Below are 20366 nucleotides of genomic sequence, written 5' to 3'. Positions count from 1 at the left end.
ATCGATCCCGAATGGCGATGGGGATCCTTGGCGTTCATTTAACGATCGATATGGAAGCAGTCTTCGTCTTGTGCCCCTTCCTCTCAGTCCGAGCCTGCTCCAATCGTCAGCTAATTTCCATGTCTGAGTTTTGGTTCCATCTGTCGCCCGGCCGATTCGATTGGAGCCCCTTCTTCTGGGCTTCGTTTACGGCTGCCTCTTTCGGCATCATTAACATTTTCGAGATTTAATCATCAAACATGGCGCAGCATCGGCTCTGCAGCTCACCTAAGTTCGGCGCTGTCCGTTTGGATCGGTTGGTGGTAATGATGGCATGTTCTGTCTCTTGTTTAGTTGCTTGTCGTACATGCGCTTTTATCGGCATTTAAAATATATCTATAAACAGTTCGAGGAGCAGCGATCATGGTAGATGCAGAGGCAGCTACTCGATAGGTATGGATAGCTATGGGATTTCATCAGTTTGAGGCGCCACAGTAGAGGGAAGCCACCGAATTGCTCAGATCAGCTCGGTGGCTTACCAAATAGGAAGGTAATCGGATATATCCTGGTCATAAATGTCTACGAGATTAGAGTATTCCATTAAAGTGGTGGATGTCGTAATTATTAAAGATGAGTTTTCTTTGGGTTAGAAGAATGGATACCTTAATGGGTAAATATACGATCTAATTGATGATCAAATTGCAGAGCCTGAATAAGAGATCACATACAGAGTGGCTTATTGCTGGTCCAGTCTGTCAGCCATTGCTTTAATGGAAAGCCCTCTACGGAATGTTGTATCCTAGAAATTCCCTTTAAGAAAGCTGAATTTTCCTTTTCATTCCTACTCCTACTCCCCCTCTGAAACCACTCCCCACACTTTAGTCAGAGGAATACAGCATTTTCATTGATTTCAATTTGCCTGCGTTGCGACGCCATATTTCAATTTCTGACCGACGCACAATTTACAAGCCATAGCATGTGTCTCCAACGGCCCCCACCCCCCGTACCCCATGCTCACTCGTACCCCATATATCTCTGTCTCCCTTCTGCCATATAGCTCTGTCTCTTTCGTGTGTGTGCAGACAGCGGCAGCAGGAGTAGGAGCAGGAGCAGGAGCAGGAGCAGGACAGTGGACAGACAGCTTAATTGATGAACAAAGGCGTTTGGGCCAAAAGTTGTGCGTTTGTTTAAGAGATAGCAGAGAGCCATGTCTGGGCCCTGGACAGAGAGTCTTTTTGCAGAGTCCGACCGAAGTTGAGGACTTGCAGAAGTCGTACAAAATATTTAACACCCGCTGAGCGTATTTATGGGAGAATGAACCTGTGTGTCCTACTCCTTCTCATCATCAGCCGCGTCCCCGTCGTCGTGGTCTTAGTCGTCGTCGTCGTCATTCCCATCCACATCCACATCGTCATCGTCCATGACTCCACCATTTTGTCTTAGACGTGGCCAATGTATGTACAAGTGAGTATGTTATCTGACAGGAGCGCTATAAAGGATGTGGAGGGGGATCTTGCGATTGGTTTTAAGGGAATGATGTTGGAATACTTTGGTACTTTTACCTACACTTCAAAATGATATATGAGAAACTACTATATCAAATTTATACTCTTTAAAAAATATCATATGCTGTATAGAAAAACCTTTCCTTGTAATTACTCTAGTCATATTATATTGTAGTTTAATTCTTTCGCCTTAACCAACTAAGACCGCTCCTGTTCTGCCACATTCTCGAAGAAGCTCCTCTATCTCTCTCTCCCTTTACAACCTTACAATCTTCTTCTCTTTCTCATACACATGGCAGATTTGCAATTCCAATTGGCGCGACGTCTTCGCTTCGTCTAGGTCTTGCTCCTTCCACTGATGATTAGTTGTCGTCTCTGTGTCTATCCCACTCTCCCCTGCTCTGTCCCTCTCACTCACATCTCCCTTTCTCTTTCTCTGGAGCTGTGGAGCTTTCTATGGCTTTGGCCTGGGCCACGTTTAACCTTCTTTTTATTGCACACACGATGCAATTATTTGTTTTATTAACTGTTGAACATGTTTTCTGCGCACATCGCGCCATGTTTTCCCACTGATATATAAGTCGCTTCCAAATTGTAAATTGCAAATTTTATTAATTTCTATCCATGGGAAACTTGTTCCCTCTTCGATCGCGGCGCTCCGTGTGGGCTTTATTCAGTTTGGCTTTTCGTTCGATTTGGGTTGGGTTCTGGTCGATGCGATGCGATGCGGTGCGGTAGAGTTCGATTTAATTAAATTATATCTATGGCCATTATTGAATGTATGTACAATTAACCTTTTAAGGTATTTTTGATGGGCTGGGCACTGGAACACGGGAGTAGGTATACTCCTTTAATTTAGGAAATGTCATTGGGTGTATGGGATACATAAAGGTCCAACATTTTTAATTCATAAATTACTTAAAAGCTATACAAATTTCTAATCTACCGGGAAGCTCAAATATTTCTTCAGTTAATACCTAACATTAGCACAGAATTAACATAAATACAGTACGAGAATGTATGTACATATTATATATACATATATATACATATATATTTGTTTGCCAAGAAGGTTATATAAGGCGTTGGCGTTCATAAAAGTCAACTATGTACATGAATCCCCCCTTAAAAGATTAATCAGTTAAGCAAACATAATAAAAGGCTAAGCGGCATTTTGCGAGACTTTGATAAATATCGAATCAAAATAATGCGTCAAAATAATTAATCACGATTAAACAGGGTGGAGTCAGAGGCGAGTGACGGGGGGCTGAGGCTTAGCCCTCTGCTAATGATCGATAAGTGAGGGTCGGGAGGCAGCAAAGAGTAGAGAACAAGTGTTTTCCATCACACGCCATTCCCAAATTAGTGGAAAACAATGAGAAAAGCGAACCCCTCGCTGAAAAGCTCACACCCCACCATCATGACTCTAACACTTTGCAGAGGCAAAATGTCACATAATCGGGAAAAGCAAATGCAAATGTAATAAATCCGTGTGAAATGCGCTCAGTGGGCGGGTCGGTCCCGGTCCCGGTCCCGGTCCAACCCCAGATTTGTATTTATTTACTTACCGACGACTTTCGGGCGCATAATTTAAGGCCTGTCCAAAGGGATTGGAATTCACCCGAAGTCAATTTATATTCATAGTTTTTCCGAGTGTGGGAACTCTGTCATGTGGTTTCGCATCAGTCAGTCTGTCAGGCTACTGCAACCCTTTTTTGCATGTTTTCACCCAAAAATGTATGTATTTTTTGGTTTTTCTGCTTGGATGCATACGTTTTTTGTGGTTTATCAATGAATGAATAGATTCCACTTGTTGAATGCTGACTGATAGGGCTGCCCTTCTTTCTATGAAGTGTGGGGTACAGTCGCCTTGAAAAACTGATTTGGTTTTTGATCTTTAAATAAGGAAAAGTTAGCCAAAAGGGTTATAAATCAACTGCCTAGCTCTTCCCTTACCGTCTCTGTAAACGTTTGTTTATATAAATTTTAATCAAAATCGGTGTTCAGCAAACGATCATTCAAAAGCGGCCCCAAGGGTAACATTTGATGGCTTTTAGCACGTGCAACAGGCCGCAAGCCGCACCAGAGTGCCACAACTGTGGGTGGTGTTGTCGGGGGTGTCGGCTGTCCGCAACCCTTAATTGCGCGTGTAATCTGGGCGCCCAGGGCTGTGAAAAGCGGGGTGGAGGCCCTAATGCCCTGTAAATGCAACAAAACAGCTTGTGTGCTCTGGGGATTGACTTCAGTGCGATGTAAAGTGCCGTTGATGATGTGATTTCGTCTCTGATTTGATTAGATTGCATTTCATTAGCGGAAGATTGATGAAGCATACGTCAAATAACATGGTAAATGCATAAGAATGTAAGCCGATTTGTTGTTCAACTTTTTTCGTGGTGAAAAGTAATTTGTAGAAGGTTTAAAATTGAATTGTAAATACTTTTAATTTGTTGGTTTTTATTTTTCAATATTGAATTGCCGCGCAAGCTCAGGCTGACATGAACAACAGTTCTGACGAGCTGCACTCTAACTTCGGTAAGTAGCCTTACAATTATTTTCTGTTTCTCCGATTTTATAAAACGGGTTAGCCTTTCAAATCTATTTGAACTTTCAATCTGCAATTTATTGCCAAATTCCAATTAAACATGAATTTTTAAACTGCTACTGCACAAAAGCTGTTTGGTACGAGCTGAGAATGTTAATACAGTGCTGTTAAGCGCAGTTTTCAGGTGCATGAACAGGTTAAAAAATGTCCATCTGTGAAAAGACATTATTAATTACTTTTCAAAGCAGCTTGGAAAACAGTAGTTTTAATATTAAGAATAGGGGATAAAACTGTGCATACAAAATGTGCAAATACAAAGCCAATTCTTACGGAAAAAAGCGTAATCGGCAGCACTGGGTTAGTGTGACCGAAGTAAACAAAAAACATAACCTCAAAAACCATAAACCATCGCGGCGGCAGAAAAAAATTCATGCATAGTACAAATCTTAAAATTTAAAAATACAAGTGCTATAATGCAAAGGGTATGTTGTGAAGTGTTTGGTTATCAAGCCCATATTTAATTGTTTGCCCTTAGAACATTGACGCATTCTTCAAGCGGCTGCCAGGCAAAACAAAAAAATCCGATGAAGAAGAGCAGACGCCATCGAAGGCGCCAAAACGCCGCAAGCCCATGATTATATCTAGCGATGAAGAGGAAATAGCCGCGAGTCCGCAGGAGCCAAAGAAACGCAAGACGAGCAGCAAAACCGTATGCAGCGATGAGGACAAGGTGGCCGCCAGTCCAGATGTATCGCAGGCAAAGAAGCGTGTCACAAATGGTGTTGGAGGAAAGAAGCCATCGCTTTCCAAGCTGAAGCCGGTGCAAAAGGTGGATCCCACGCAGCTGTTTGGTGGCCAGACCATGCGCGTGGAGAAGCCGAAGCAAAAGACGAAGGCTGTCATCGAGTTTGAGGATGAGGATATCGATAAGAGTCTCATGGAGGTGGATTTTGATGAAAGCGTAAGGGCAGCGGAACCTAAAGAGAACGAGAAAGGGAGAGTGGCTATTGCTCCCAAGTCGCCCTCGCGCAAACGAGCCAAGCCCGGCAGCCCGGAGCCGTCAAAGAGTAGCAGTCCAAAGGCACCGAAGCCGTCAAAGCGTATCAGTCCAGAGGCAGCAAAGCCCAAGAGTCCGGAGCCCCCAAAGCGCAGCAGTCCGGACACACCAAAGTCGAAAGCTAAGGCCAAGACCACGACGCCACGTGTGAAGAAGGAGAAGCCGCCAGCGGACCTCGAGACCAGCGTGTTGACCGATGAGGAGCGCCACGAGCGGAAGCGCATGTCGGCAGTCCTCTACCAGAAGTTCAAGAACCGCAGCGCCTGCCTCAATCCCGGCAGTAAGGAAATACCAAAGGGAACACCCGACTGCCTGAAGGGTCTCACGTTTGTGGTCACCGGCGTGCTGGAGTCCATGGAGCGGGAGGAGGCCGAGTCGGTGATCAAGGAGTACGGCGGCCGTGTGATGAAGGTGGTGGGCAAGAAGCTCATGTATCTGGTGGTGGGCGAGGAGGCTGGTCCAAAGAAATTGGCCACCGCGGAGGAACTGAACGTGACCATCCTGAGCGAGGATGGACTATTCGATTTGATCAGGGAGAAGTCGGGACAGGGCAAGAGGCAGCAGGTGAAAGAGGAGATTAAGAGTCCAAAGAAGGAGGAGAAGAGCGAGTCCAGACCAAAGAAGGAAGAGCCTAAGGTAAAGAAGGAAGTGAAGGATCAATCATTGGTCAAAGTAGAGAAGATGGATTCTAAGGTGAAGAAGGAGAAGGAAGAGTCTGTGCCAGCAGTCGCCCTCAAGGTGAAGAAGGAGAAGGAAGAGTCTGTGCCAGCAGTCGCCGTCAAGGTGAAGAAAGAGCCGACATCCATAGACACTTCCCAAGCTCAGAGCAGGCCCGTTGTGAAGCCCCTAGATCTGGGCAGCATGGCCTGGGTGGACAAACACAAGCCGACGAACATCAAGGAGATCGTGGGCCAGGCCGGAGCAGCCAGCAACGTGACCAAGTGAGTAAAGTAACCCCCATGTCCACCTTCTATTGAACCATCTCCTGCGCAGGCTGATGAACTGGCTGTCCAAGTGGTATGTGAGCCACGATGGCAAGAAGAAGGCGCAGCGACCCAATCCCTGGGCCAAGAACGACGATGGTAGCTTCTACAAGGCTGCCCTGCTGTCGGGACCACCAGGAATAGGAAAGACAACGACAGCTACGCTAGTGGTCAAGGAACTGGGCTTCGATGCGGTGGAGTTCAATGCCTCCGACACTCGGAGCAAGCGTCTGCTCAAGGATGAGGTATCCACGCTGCTGGGAAACAAGTCCCTCTATGGCTACGTCAATGGACAGTCGCAGGCGGTGTCCAAAAAGCATGTGCTAATCATGGACGAGGTGGACGGCATGGCTGGCAACGAGGACCGCGGCGGGATGCAGGAGCTAATTGCCCTTATCAAGGACAGCTCCGTACCCATCATTTGCATGTGCAACGATCGCAATCACCCGAAGATCCGATCTCTCGTCAACTACTGCTTTGATCTGCGCTTCCAGCGGCCGCGTCTCGAGCAGATCAAAGGCAAGATCATGAGCATATGCTTCAAGGAGAAGGTCAAGATCTCGGCGGCCAAAGTGGAGGAGATCATAGCAGCCACAAACAACGATATTCGTCAGTCCATCAATCACATTTCCCTGATGAGTGCGGGAGAAGATATTCCCACCCAATCGCAGGCTAAGGTGGAGCTGAAGACGGCCTCCAAAGATCTGAAGCTGGGACCCTGGGAAGTGGTGCGCAAGGTCTTCAGCGCCGAGGAGCACAAGCGGATGTCTTTCGCCGATAAATGTGATTTATTCTTCCACGACTACAGTCTGGCGCCACTGTTTGTCCAGCAGAACTATCTCCAGGTCACGCCACAGGGCAATAAGTGAGTCTCGGTAAATCCTCCAGTAGGAATCAGTTTATTAACTTTTATCATCTTTTGTTTCAGAAAGGATATTCTGAGCAAAGTGGCAGCCACTGCGGATGCCCTTAGTATTGGCGATATGATAGATAAACGAATCCGTGCCAACTCCGCCTGGAGTCTGCTGCCCACGCAGGCATTTTTCAGCTCTGTTCTCCCGGGAGAGAAAATGGCAGGCCACTTCACGGGGCAGATCAACTTCCCCGGCTGGCTGGGCAAGAACTCGCGGACCACGAAACGGGCGAGACTAGCCCAGGAGCTGCATGATCACACTAGGTCTTGCACCTCCGGCTCCAGGCTTTCCGTCCGGCTGGACTACGCTCCCTTTCTACTGGACAACATAGCCCGTCCGCTGGCCAAAGATGGCCAGGATGGAGTGTCCGCTGCACTGGACGTAATGAAGGACTACCACCTGCTGCGTGAGGATCTCGACTCGCTAGTGGAGCTGACCGCCTGGCCGGGCAAGAAGTCCCCGCTGGATGCCGTGGATGGCCGCGTGAAGGCGGCCCTGACGCGGTCCTACAACAAGGAAGTGATGGCCTATTCCTATTCCGCCCAGGCGAACTTCAAGAAGAAAAAGTCGGAGGCAGGTGCCGCCGATGAGGAGCTGCTGGGCCTGGAAGAGGACCTCGAGGAGGGGGAAACCAATCGCGTAGACTCGGATGAGGACGAGGATAAAGACAACCTAGAGCTAGATGGCCTGATCAAGGCCAAAAAGAAGTCCACGGCTGCCAGCACGTCGAAGGCAGCTAGCGGATCCAAGAAGTCGACCGCTGGTTCGACGGCCGCCAAGCCCAAGTCCAGAGCCAAAAAGTAAACCCAATGTTCCTTTGTTTCAATTTATACATTATTTCATTGATGGTTATTCCCTTTACGAATCTCTCATCCAATAAAAATTCATGTTGAAATAGAGCACCGTTTAACTATAAACTTTATTTATAAAATAAAAGAATGAAATTGTATTAAAATGTATTCATTTATTCATAGTTTTCCCCGGAATATATTTATATAGCGGATCCAATACATCTCTTTAAAATTTTAATTCTAATTTGAATAGTAAAATGTGTAACTCCATACAAATTTCTTGCACGACTTTTTGCTTGCGTGGATTTTGTAAGATGACTCAGGCACCACCATCTAAGAGAAATATACTCAAAGTCTCAAGATCTTTAATACAATACGTATCCTGCAACACGAATTTAAGTCTTGAGTAAATTTTTCTTGAATTTACGGGCCTAAGCGGTTGTTGCATACTGAAAAGAATGTTCCATGAGGACCACGCGATGTTGGACTTTCCATTTTTTAAGCCTGGACTGACAGGTTGTCGAGTGCGAGACAATTCGCTCATAATAAAGAAGCCAAGATAGGTCATTATTTTTCTTGTGTGTATTTAAAAATTTTTCAGCGCAAATCACATAAATACTACAGTTGTGCAGCGAAGTTTTGTCCGCACCTTCGTAGACTATTTCAACAAGCAGGTGGACGTGAAGTCCCACAATTAGAGCACGAGCATTGAGATGGCCATCCAGTGCCTGCAGGCGTCATTTGATGTCGGGGAAGAGGAAACGGAAGCCGAGCTTATCAATCCCATGAACACCAAGAATATCGAGAGTCCCTATTGCTGGTCGAGTCACTCAAGAACGAAGGATATGTTCTATGTTCAGTTAAACTGTGTAGAAAGAAGAATGTACAAATCATAAATTATCTGCTACTGGCAAGTTCGCCAAAAAATTCAACACAGAAGAAAGCTAACTTAAACTATTCATTAATTAAGATCTGACATTGGAAGCATAAGTATCAAAGGCAAGACGATGGAACTATTTATTGTAAACACATATGGTACCAGAAACATATCTTGATATTTTTGGTAGTGAGGAGACGAGATACAGGAACCAGAAAAGAGAAAAGTAGATTAGTTTATGGTATAGGGGTAAGAAAATTCCTCAGACTACCTTTTCATAAAGCCAAGGACTCCTTCGGGCCTCCACACAACTGAACCTATTACTGACTGGGAATGATTGGACTTGCACTTTTGAGGAGATAGATTTCTTGTCTAGTTCCCAGTTAAGTCTTTTAAAATATGGCCTTTACAAAGGTCTGACTTCTCAATTAATAACATTTCCTTGGAACGCCTATACAAAGTTAATGACTTGGGCATTATCTTTGTACCTAAATTATATTTTAATTCTCATGTATCTGCTATTTCGAATAAACCATTCTCTTGTCGAATAAATCTGGAATCTGCTGGTTCAGTACCATAATTTTTCGTTCTGTCCAGAATTTGTATATCCTCAGGCATATAGATATTGGATAAAATAATATACTTTTTAAAGGTCCTTACACTGTGTAACTCAACTATACTTAATATTACTCTCTATTAGTGTTGCTCCTACGTTGTGAAGGTTTGTCCCGTCATAAATTTAATTTTTATACAATTTATAATTATTTTGTACAGTATTTAAACACTGCGTTTTCCTGATAATAATTACAAAATCACAGCACACAACAAATGCAAAGCGAAGAAAGCAAAAGAGTGCTAACGACGCAGCCGCAAAAGAGACGAAACTAAGTTTTTTCTCTTCTACTGCGCACGGTCGGCAGAACCAATTCTTGAGCGAGTCGATAGAGCCATGTCTGTCTGTCTGTCCCTATGAGCGTCTAGTGCTCAGAGATTATAAGAGCTAGAGCAACCAAATAATATCAATCTATACAAAAAATTGGTGTTCGGTGGGATGCTTGCCGGAGCCATGCTCCAACTCCTCCTCCTGTATCTCTTTGCTCTTGTAATTGGAGTCGGACTAGTCGCAGATCGCGGTGGAGCAGGGCGGCGCATTGATGGGATTGATGGGCCAGCATTTTACTGACATTCGTGGTGGTGCTGTAGGCAAACGTAACGTGATGTTGAGCGTGGCACCGTATCCGCCACAGAGGAAATCTTGGACATGCGCTCGGACTTAATACGCGTTGAGGGCGACAACGGACCCGCAGCCTGGTCATCCTTTGGCTGATTTCTTATGGCTGCCGACATCTGTCCAAAAGAGCAGACACTTCATACTCAGCAGTGTTGCGTGGCTTCTCCGCGTCCCCGGTACCGATTATGCCTACGGATTCGCCCAGAAACCTAGAAGAGGCAACGTTTTAGGAGCAAAATTACGCGGGTGGAATAGTGGAGAGAGGGATTTACCTGGTCACGTTAATTCTGTTGTAGTAGGAGTAGGTCCAACAGCTGTCACCTCTGTTCCTCTTGTGGCGGATACGCCCATCGCTGAGCAGCGTATGGAGTCATAGGGCTCTGTCAAGTACATGAAGCTGACTTCCACAGGATTCGCGACGTTCCAGGATCTTTCAGCTGTCTTTCTATGAATTTGGTATGGTTTTGAAAACATAAATATAAGGTCACATTTTTCAATATACCGAAAATATGCATCTAAGAAACAGCCTTTATCGATTTCAGACTTCGGTTATCGGCCTAAAATCAGCTGAAAAACCCGGTCATCGATTTCGATTTCAGTATTTCATTGCAAGGTGTCTGATTATTCTTAAACGGTCACACTCCTCAGCTGGCTCAAAAGAAAAATGGCGTTGTCGTGAGCGGGACGAGAAATTTCTACACACGGGTCGCTGCAGCCAATCCTCCAGTCTCAGCAGCAGTGAAAAATGCAATAAAATTGCATCTATTAACGCGTTGCAAACCTTCGAACAGTGGACAAAATTAGCGTGCAAGTGGAATACAGCGATTGACAAAAGAAAATAGTGTGTACCGATGGTTTTTCACCGTTCATTTGCTCGAGGGCGCGTTTTTTTCAGTTTGTCACTTGATAAAATGTTTATGCGTAAAAAGTTCCCTAAGTTCTCGCTCTATTGTGTGTATATATGTTTTTGTGTGAAGGGCGCAGCATCGCAAAAGAAGAAAACCGGAGCAACAGCCAAAAATCCATGAGAAATTTCTAGCCCCGGATCTTAATTTAATTGAAATTAATTGCCGCTCAACAGCTCCAGCCCAGCTCTTGGTTCTTTTTTGCGCAACTCGTTTTTGGGCTGAAAATTCAATAAGCACGTAAATTCCGGAACACACCCCAAACCACCGCACACCCTGCTCTGCTTTCCCCGCGCTTACGCACAACCACTCCACTCCCCCCTCGACGAAAGGAATGCTGGATTGGCAAAGAGAGAAAGAGAGAGGAACGACGTTCCCTAGGCCAAGAACGACGATGGTAGCTTCTACAAGGCTGCCCTGCTGTCGGGACCACCAGGAATAGGAAAGACAACGACAGCTACGCTAGTGGTCAAGGAACTGGGCTTCGATGCGGTGGAGTTCAATGCCTCCGACACTCGGAGCAAGCGTCTGCTCAAGGATGAGGTGTCCACGCTGCTGGGAAACAAGTCCCTCTATGGCTACTTCAATGGACAGTCGCAGGCGGTGTCCAAAAAGCATGTGCTAATCATGGACGAGGTGGACGGCATGGCTGGCAACGAGGACCGCGGCGGGATGCAGGAGCTAATTGCCCTTATCAAGGACAGCTCCGTACCCATCATTTGCATGTGCAACGATCGCAATCACCCGAAGATCCGATCTCTCGTCAACTACTGCTTTGATCTGCGCTTCCAGCGGCCGCGTCTCGAGCAGATCAAAGGCAAGATCATGAGCATATGCTTCAAGGAGAAGGTCAAGATCTCGGCGGCCAAAGTGGAGGAGATCATAGCAGCCACAAACAACGATATTCGTCAGTCCATCAATCACATTTCCCTGATGAGTGCGGGAGAAGATATTCCCACCCAATCGCAGGCTAAGGTGGAGCTGAAGACGGCCTCCAAAGATCTGAAGCTGGGACCCTGGGAAGTGGTGCGCAAGGTCTTCAGCGCCGAGGAGCACAAGCGGATGTCTTTCGCCGATAAATGTGATTTATTCTTCCACGACTACAGTCTGGCGCCACTGTTTGTCCAGCAGAACTATCTTCAGGTCACGCCACAGGGCAATAAGTGAGTCTCGGTAAATCCTCCAGTAGGAATCAGTTTATTAACTTTTATCATCTTTTGTTTCAGAAAGGATATTCTGAGCAAAGTGGCAGCCACTGCGGATGCCCTTAGTATTGGCGATATGATAGATAAACGAATCCGTGCCAACTCCGCCTGGAGTCTGCTGCCCACGCAGGCATTTTTCAGCTCTGTTCTCCCGGGAGAGAAAATGGCAAAACGGCTGGCTGGGCAAGAACTCGCGGACCACGAAACGGGCGAGACTAGCCCAGGAGCTGCATGATCACACTAGGTCTTGCACCTCCGGCTCCAGGCTTTCCGTCCGGCTGGACTACGCTCCCTTTCTACTGGACAACATAGCCCGTCCGCTGGCCAAAGATGGCCAGGATGGAGTGTCCGCTGCACTGGACGTAATGAAGGACTACCACCTGCTGCGTGAGGACCTCGACTCGCTAGTGGAGCTGACCGCCTGGCCGGGCAAGAAGTCCCCGCTGGATGCCGTGGATGGCCGCGTGAAGGCGGCCCTGACGCGGTCCTACAACAAGGAAGTGATGGCCTATTCCTATTCCGCCCAGGCGAACATCAAGAAGAAAAAGTCGGAGGCAGGTGCCGCCGATGAGGAGCTGCTGGGCCTGGAAGAGGACCTCGAGGAGGGGGAAACCAATCGCGTAGACTCGGATGAGGACGAGGATAAAGACAACCTAGAGCTAGATGGCCTGATCAAGGCCAAAAAGAAGTCCACGGCTGCCAGCACGTCGAAGGCAGCTAGCGGATCCAAGAAGTCGACCGCTGGTTCGACGGCCGCCAAGCCCAAGTCCAGAGCCAAAAAGTAAACCCAATGTTCCTTTGTTTCAATTTATACATTATTTCATTGATGGTTATTCCCTTTACGAATCTCTCATCCAATAAAAATTCATGTTGAAATAGAGCACCGTTTAACTATAAACTTTATTTATAAAATAAAAGAATGAAATTTTATTAAAATGTACTAATTTATTCATAGTTTTCCCCGGAATATATTTATATAGCGGATCCAATACATCTATTTAAAATTTTAATTCTAATTTGAATAGTAAAATGTGTAACGTACAAATTTCTTGCCCGACTTTTTGCCTGCGTGGATTTTGTAAGATGACTCAGGCACCACCATCTAAGAGAAATATACTCAAAGTCTCAAGATCCTTAATACAATACGTATCCTGCAACACGAATTTAAGTCTTGAGTAAATTTTTCTTGAATTTACGGGCCTAAGCGGTTGTTGCATACTGAAAAGAATGTTCCATGAGGACCACGCGATGTTGGACTTTCCATTTTTTAAGCCTGGACTGACAGGTTGTCGAGTGCGAGACAATTCGAGACAATTTTTCTTATGTGTGTATTTAAAAATTTTTCAGCATAAATCACATAAATACTACAGTTGTGCAGCGAAGTTTTGTCCGCACCTTCGTAGACTATTTCAACAAGCAGGTGGACGTGAAGTCCCACAATTAGAGCACGAGCATTGAGATGGCCATCCAGTGCCTGCAGGCGTCATTTGATGTCGGGGAAGAGGAAACGGAAGCCGAGCTTATCAATCCCATGAACACCAAGAATATCGAGAGTCCCTATTGCTGGTCGAGTCACTCAAGAACGAAGGATACATATGTTCTATGTTCAGTTAAACTGTGTAGAAAGAAGAATGTACAAATCATAAATTATCTGCTACTGGCAAGTTCGCCAAAAAATTCAACACAGAAGAAAGCTAACTTAAACTATTCATTAATTAAGATCTGACATTGGAAGCATAAGTATCAAAGGCAAGACGATGGAACTATTTATTGTAAACACATATGGTACCAGAAACATATCTTGATATTTTTGGTAGTGAGGAGACGAGATACAGGAACCAGAAAAGAGAAAAGTAGATTAGTTTATGGTATAGGGGTAAGAAAATTCCTCAGACTACCTTTTCATAAAGCCAAGGACTCCTTCGGGCCTCCACACAACTGAACCTATTACTGACTGGGAATGATTGGACTTGCACTTTTGAGGAGATAGATTTCTTGTCTAGTTCCCAGTTAAGTCTTTTAAAATATGGCCTTTACAAAGGTCTGACTTCTCAATTAATAACATTTCCTTGGAACGCCTATACAAAGTTAATGACTTGGGCATTATCTTTGTACCTAAATTATATTTTAATTCTCATGTATCTGCTATTTCGAATAAACCATTCTCTTGTCGAATAAATCTGGAATCTGCTGGTTCAGTACCATAATTTTTCGTTCTGTCCAGAATTTGTATATCCTCAGGCATATAGATATTGGATAAAATAATATACTTTTTAAAGGTCCTTACACTGTGTAACTCAACTATACTTAATATTACTCTCTATTAGTGTTGCTCCTACGTTGTGAAGGTTTGTCCCGTCATAAATTTAATTTTTATACAATTTATAATTATTTTGTACAGTATTTAAACACTGCGTTTTCCTGATAATAATTACAAAATCACAGCACACAACAAATGCAAAGCGAAGAAAGCAAAAGAGTGCTAACGACGCAGCCGCAAAAGAGACGAAACTAAGTTTTTTCTCTTCTACTGCGCACGGTCGGCAGAACCAATTCTTGAGCGAGTCGATAGAGCCATGTCTGTCTGTCTGTCCCTATGAGCGTCTAGTGCTCAGAGATTATAAGAGCTAGAGCAACCAAATAATATCAATCTATACAAAAAATTGGTGTTCGGTGGGATGCTTGCCGGAGCCATGCTCCAACTCCTCCTCCTGTATCTCTTTGCTCTTGTAATTGGAGTCGGACTAGTCGCAGATCGCGGTGGAGCAGGGCGGCGCATTGATGGGATTGATGGGCCAGCATTTTACTGACATTCGTGGTGGTGCTGCAGGCAAACGTAACGTGATGTTGAGCGTGGCACCGTATCCGCCACAGAGGAAATCTTGGACATGCGCTCTGACATAATACGCGTTGAGGGCGACAACGGACCCGCAGCCTGGTCATCCGTTGGCTGATTTCTTATGGCTGCCGACATCTGTCCAGAAGAGCAGACACTTCATACACGGCAGTGTTGCGAGGCTTCTCCGAGTCCCCGGTACCGATGATGCCTACGGATTCGCCCAGAACCCAGAAGAGGCAACGTTTTAGGAGCAAAATTACGCGGGTGAATAGTGGAGAGAGTGATTTACCTGGTCACGTTAATGCTGTTGTAGTAGGAGTAGGTCCAACAGCTGTCACCTCTGTTCCTCTTGTGGTGGATACGCCCATCGCTGAGCAGCGTATGGAGTCCTAGGGCGACTCTGTCAAGTACATGAAGCTGCCTTCCACAGGATTCGCGACGTTCCAGGATCTTTCAGCTGTCTTTCTATGAATTTGGTATGGTTTTGAAAACAGAAATATAAGGTCACATTTTTCAATATACCGAAAATATGCATCTAAGAAACAGCCTTTATCGATTTCAGACTTCGGTTATCGGCCTAAAATCAGCTGAAAAACCCGGTCATCGATTTCGATTTCAGTATTTCATTGCAAGGTGTCTGATTATTCTTAAACGGTCACACTCCTCAGCTGGCTCAAAAGAAAAATGGCGTTGTCGTGAGCGGGACGAGAAATTTCTACACACGGGTCGCTGCAGCCAATCCTCCAGTCTCAGCAGCAGTGAAAAATGCAATAAAATTGCATCTATTAACGCGTTGCAAACCTTCGAACAGTGGACAAAATTAGCGTGCAAGTGGAATACAGCGATTGACAAAAGAAAATAGTGTGTACCGATGGTTTTTCACCGTTCATTTGCTCGAGGGCGCGTTTTTTTCAGTTTGTCACTTGATAAAATGTTTATGCGTAAAAAGTTCCCTAAGTTCTCGCTCTATTGTGTGTATATATGTTTTTGTGTGAAGGGCGCAGCATCGCAAAAGAAGAAAACCGGAGCAACAGCCAAAAATCCATGAGAAATTTCTAGCCCCGGATCTTAATTTAATTGAAATTATTTGCCGCTCAACAGCTCCAGCCCAGCTCTTGGTTCTTTTTTGCGCAACTCGTTTTTGGGCTGAAAATTCAATAAGCACGTAAATTCCGGGACACACCCCAAACCACCGCACACCCTGCTCTGCTTTCCCCGCGCTTACGCACAACCACTCCACTCCCCCCTCGACGAAAGGAATGCTGGATTGGCAAAGAGAGAAAGAGAGAGGAACGACGTTCCCTAGGCCAAGAACGACGATGGTAGCTTCTACAAGGCTGCCCTGCTGTCGGGACCACCAGGAATAGGAAAGACAACGACAGCTACGCTAGTGGTCAAGGAACTGGGCTTCGATGCGGTGGAGTTCAATGCCTCCGACACTCGGAGCAAGCGTCTGCTCAAGGATGAGGTGTCCACGCTGCTGGGAAACAAGTCCCTCTATGGCTACTTCAATGGACAGTCGCAGGCGGTGTCCAAAAAGCATGTGCTAATCATGGACGAGGTGGACGGCATGGCTGGCAACGAGGACCGCGGCGGGATGCAGGAGCTAATTGCCCTTATCAAGGACAGCTCCGTACCCATCATTTGCATGTGCAACGATCGCAATCACCCGAAGATCCGATCTCTCGTCAACTACTGCTTTGATCTGCGCTTCCAGCGGCCGCGTCTCGAGCAGATCAAAGGCAAGATCATGAGCATATGCTTCAAGGAGAAGGTCAAGATCTCGGCGGCCAAAGTGGAGGAGATCATAGCAGCCACAAACAACGATATTCGTCAGTCCATCAATCACATTTCCCTGATGAGTGCGGGAGAAGATATTCCCACCCAATCGCAGGCTAAGGTGGAGCTGAAGACGGCCTCCAAAGATCTGAAGCTGGGACCCTGGGAAGTGGTGCGCAAGGTCTTCAGCGCCGAGGAGCACAAGCGGATGTCTTTCGCCGATAAATGTGATTTATTCTTCCACGACTACAGTCTGGCGCCACTGTTTGTCCAGCAGAACTATCTCCAGGTCACGCCACAGGGCAATAAGTGAGTCTCGGTAAATCCTCCAGTAGGAATCAGTTTATTAACTTTTATCATCTTTTGTTTCAGAAAGGATATTCTGAGCAAAGTGGCAGCCACTGCGGATGCCCTTAGTATTGGCGATATGATAGATAAACGAATCCGTGCCAACTCCGCCTGGAGTCTGCTGCCCACGCAGGCATTTTTCAGCTCTGTTCTCCCGGGAGAGAAAATGGCAAAACGGCTGGCTGGGCAAGAACTCGCGGACCACGAAACGGGCGAGACTAGCCCAGGAGCTGCATGATCACACTAGGTCTTGCACCTCCGGCTCCAGGCTTTCCGTCCGGCTGGACTACGCTCCCTTTCTACTGGACAACATAGCCCGTCCGCTGGCCAAAGATGGCCAGGATGGAGTGTCCGCTGCACTGGACGTAATGAAGGACTACCACCTGCTGCGTGAGGACCTCGACTCGCTAGTGGAGCTGACCGCCTGGCCGGGCAAGAAGTCCCCGCTGGATGCCGTGGATGGCCGCGTGAAGGCGGCCCTGACGCGGTCCTACAACAAGGAAGTGATGGCCTATTCCTATTCCGCCCAGGCGAACATCAAGAAGAAAAAGTCGGAGGCAGGTGCCGCCGATGAGGAGCTGCTGGGCCTGGAAGAGGACCTCGAGGAGGGGGAAACCAATCGCGTAGACTCGGATGAGGACGAGGATAAAGACAACCTAGAGCTAGATGGCCTGATCAAGGCCAAAAAGAAGTCCACGGCTGCCAGCACGTCGAAGGCAGCTAGCGGATCCAAGAAGTCGACCGCTGGTTCGACGGCCGCCAAGCCCAAGTCCAGAGCCAAAAAGTAAACCCAATGTTCCTTTGTTTCAATTTATACATTATTTCATTGATGGTTATTCCCTTTACGAATCTCTCATCCAATAAAAATTCATGTTGAAATAGAGCACCGTTTAACTATAAACTTTATTTATAAAATAAAAGAATGAAATTTTATTAAAATGTACTAATTTATTCATAGTTTTCCCCGGAATATATTTATATAGCGGATCCAATACATCTATTTAAAATTTTAATTCTAATTTGAATAGTAAAATGTGTAACGTACAAATTTCTTGCCCGACTTTTTGCCTGCGTGGATTTTGTAAGATGACTCAGGCACCACCATCTAAGAGAAATATACTCAAAGTCTCAAGATCCTTAATACAATACGTATCCTGCAACACGAATTTAAGTCTTGAGTAAATTTTTCTTGAATTTACGGGCCTAAGCGGTTGTTGCATACTGAAAAGAATGTTCCATGAGGACCACGCGATGTTGGACTTTCCATTTTTTAAGCCTGGACTGACAGGTTGTCGAGTGCGAGACAATTCGAGACAATTTTTCTTATGTGTGTATTTAAAAATTTTTCAGCATAAATCACATAAATACTACAGTTGTGCAGCGAAGTTTTGTCCGCACCTTCGTAGACTATTTCAACAAGCAGGTGGACGTGAAGTCCCACAATTAGAGCACGAGCATTGAGATGGCCATCCAGTGCCTGCAGGCGTCATTTGATGTCGGGGAAGAGGAAACGGAAGCCGAGCTTATCAATCCCATGAACACCAAGAATATCGAGAGTCCCTATTGCTGGTCGAGTCACTCAAGAACGAAGGATACATATGTTCTATGTTCAGTTAAACTGTGTAGAAAGAAGAATGTACAAATCATAAATTATCTGCTACTGGCAAGTTCGCCAAAAAATTCAACACAGAAGAAAGCTAACTTAAACTATTCATTAATTAAGATCTGACATTGGAAGCATAAGTATCAAAGGCAAGACGATGGAACTATTTATTGTAAACACATATGGTACCAGAAACATATCTTGATATTTTTGGTAGTGAGGAGACGAGATACAGGAACCAGAAAAGAGAAAAGTAGATTAGTTTATGGTATAGGGGTAAGAAAATTCCTCAGACTACCTTTTCATAAAGCCAAGGACTCCTTCGGGCCTCCACACAACTGAACCTATTACTGACTGGGAATGATTGGACTTGCACTTTTGAGGAGATAGATTTCTTGTCTAGTTCCCAGTTAAGTCTTTTAAAATATGGCCTTTACAAAGGTCTGACTTCTCAATTAATAACATTTCCTTGGAACGCCTGTACAAAGTTAATGACTTGGGCATTATCTTTGTACCTAAATTATATTTTAAATCTCATGTATCTGCTATTTCGAATAAACCATTCTCTTGTCGAATAAATCTGGAATCTGCTGATTCAGTACCATAATTTTTCGTTCTGTCCAGAATTTGTATATCCTCAGGCATATAGATATTGGATAAAATAATATACTTTTTAAAGGTCCTTACACTGTGTAACTCAACTATACTTAATATTACTCTGTATTAGTGTTGCTCCTACGTTGTGAAGGTTTGTCCCGTCATAAATTTAATTTTTATACAATTTATAATTATTTTGTACAGTATTTAAACACTGCGTTTTCCTGATAATAATTACAAAATCACAGCACACAACAAATGCAAAGCGAAGAAAGCAAAAGAGTGCTAACGACGCAGCCGCAAAAGAGACGAAACTAAGTTTTTTCTCTTCTACTGCGCACGGTCGGCAGAACCAATTCTTGAGCGAGTCGATAGAGCCATGTCTGTCTGTCTGTCCCTATGAGCGTCTAGTGCTCAGAGATTATAAGAGCTAGAGCAACCAAATAATATCAATCTATACAAAAAATTGGTGTTCGGTGGGATGCTTGCCGGAGCCATGCTCCAACTCCTCCTCCTGTATCTCTTTGCTCTTGTAATTGGAGTCGGACTAGTCGCAGATCGCGGTGGAGCAGGGCGGCGCATTGATGGGATTGATGGGCCAGCATTTTACTGACATTCGTGGTGGTGCTGCAGGCAAACGTAACGTGATGTTGAGCGTGGCACCGTATCCGCCACAGAGGAAATCTTGGACATGCGCTCTGACATAATACGCGTTGAGGGCGACAACGGACCCGCAGCCTGGTCATCCGTTGGCTGATTTCTTATGGCTGCCGACATCTGTCCAGAAGAGCAGACACTTCATACACGGCAGTGTTGCGAGGCTTCTCCGAGTCCCCGGTACCGATGATGCCTACGGATTCGCCCAGAACCCAGAAGAGGCAACGTTTTAGGAGCAAAATTACGCGGGTGAATAGTGGAGAGAGTGATTTACCTGGTCACGTTAATGCTGTTGTAGTAGGAGTAGGTCCAACAGCTGTCACCTCTGTTCCTCTTGTGGTGGATACGCCCATCGCTGAGCAGCGTATGGAGTCCTAGGGCGACTCTGTCAAGTACATGAAGCTGCCTTCCACAGGATTCGCGACGTTCCAGGATCTTTCAGCTGTCTTTCTATGAATTTGGTATGGTTTTGAAAACAGAAATATAAGGTCACATTTTTCAATATACCGAAAATATGCATCTAAGAAACAGCCTTTATCGATTTCAGACTTCGG

The 20366-nt window shown here is 45.5% G+C and overlaps 1 protein-coding gene, 3 long non-coding RNA genes and 1 pseudogene across 8 annotated transcripts; 2 read left to right on the top strand and 3 right to left on the bottom strand.

Annotated features, from left to right (window-relative positions):
* The first annotated feature begins 4403 nt into the window (after positions 1-4403).
* LOC108154712 (replication factor C subunit 1) lies at positions 4404-12323 on the top strand. 3 transcript variants are annotated; one of them, XM_033390137.1, is made up of 5 exons: positions 4404-4508; positions 4562-6024; positions 6077-6931; positions 6995-7136; positions 12153-12323. In XM_033390137.1, exons 1-5 carry the CDS (start codon positions 4500-4502, stop codon positions 12222-12224), a joined length of 2541 nt encoding a protein of 846 aa, XP_033246028.1. In that variant the 5' UTR covers positions 4404-4499; the 3' UTR covers positions 12225-12323. The 3 variants fall into 3 exon arrangements, with proteins under 3 accessions (XP_033246028.1, XP_033246027.1, XP_033246026.1); XM_033390136.1 differs by lacking the exon at positions 12153-12323 and having other exon boundaries at positions 4562-5776; positions 5822-6024; positions 6995-7879; XM_033390135.1 differs by lacking the exon at positions 12153-12323 and having other exon boundaries at positions 6995-7879.
* Positions 8759-10367, bottom strand: LOC117187445. Its single transcript, XR_004472128.1, has 2 exons — positions 10152-10367; positions 8759-10088 (listed from the first exon to the last, which is right to left on the bottom strand). It is a non-coding gene; the product is annotated as an uncharacterized LOC117187445 (long non-coding RNA).
* Positions 12324-12865: 542 nt separating the features above from the next.
* LOC117187442 lies at positions 12866-15337 on the bottom strand. 3 transcript variants are annotated; one of them, XR_004472124.1, is made up of 3 exons: positions 15118-15335; positions 13888-15036; positions 12866-13604 (listed from the first exon to the last, which is right to left on the bottom strand). It is a non-coding gene; the product is annotated as an uncharacterized LOC117187442 (long non-coding RNA). The 3 variants fall into 3 exon arrangements; XR_004472123.1 differs by having other exon boundaries at positions 12915-13789; XR_004472122.1 differs by having other exon boundaries at positions 12920-15036; positions 15118-15337.
* Positions 15338-15759: 422 nt separating this feature from the next.
* On the top strand, positions 15760-17838 carry LOC117186952 (annotated as a pseudogene).
* An 857-nt stretch (positions 17839-18695) lies between these two features.
* Positions 18696-20306, bottom strand: LOC117187444. The gene is made up of 2 exons (XR_004472127.1): positions 20087-20306; positions 18696-20005 (listed from the first exon to the last, which is right to left on the bottom strand). It is a non-coding gene; the product is annotated as an uncharacterized LOC117187444 (long non-coding RNA).
* Positions 20307-20366: the final 60 nt, after the last annotated feature.

This window comes from Drosophila miranda, chromosome 2 (genome assembly GCF_003369915.1).
Source record: "Drosophila miranda strain MSH22 chromosome 2, D.miranda_PacBio2.1, whole genome shotgun sequence".
Lineage (NCBI taxonomy): Eukaryota > Metazoa > Arthropoda > Insecta > Diptera > Drosophilidae > Drosophila > Drosophila miranda.
Note: the sequence above shows the minus strand (reverse complement) of the source record. Positions and strands in the feature narration are given on the sequence as shown.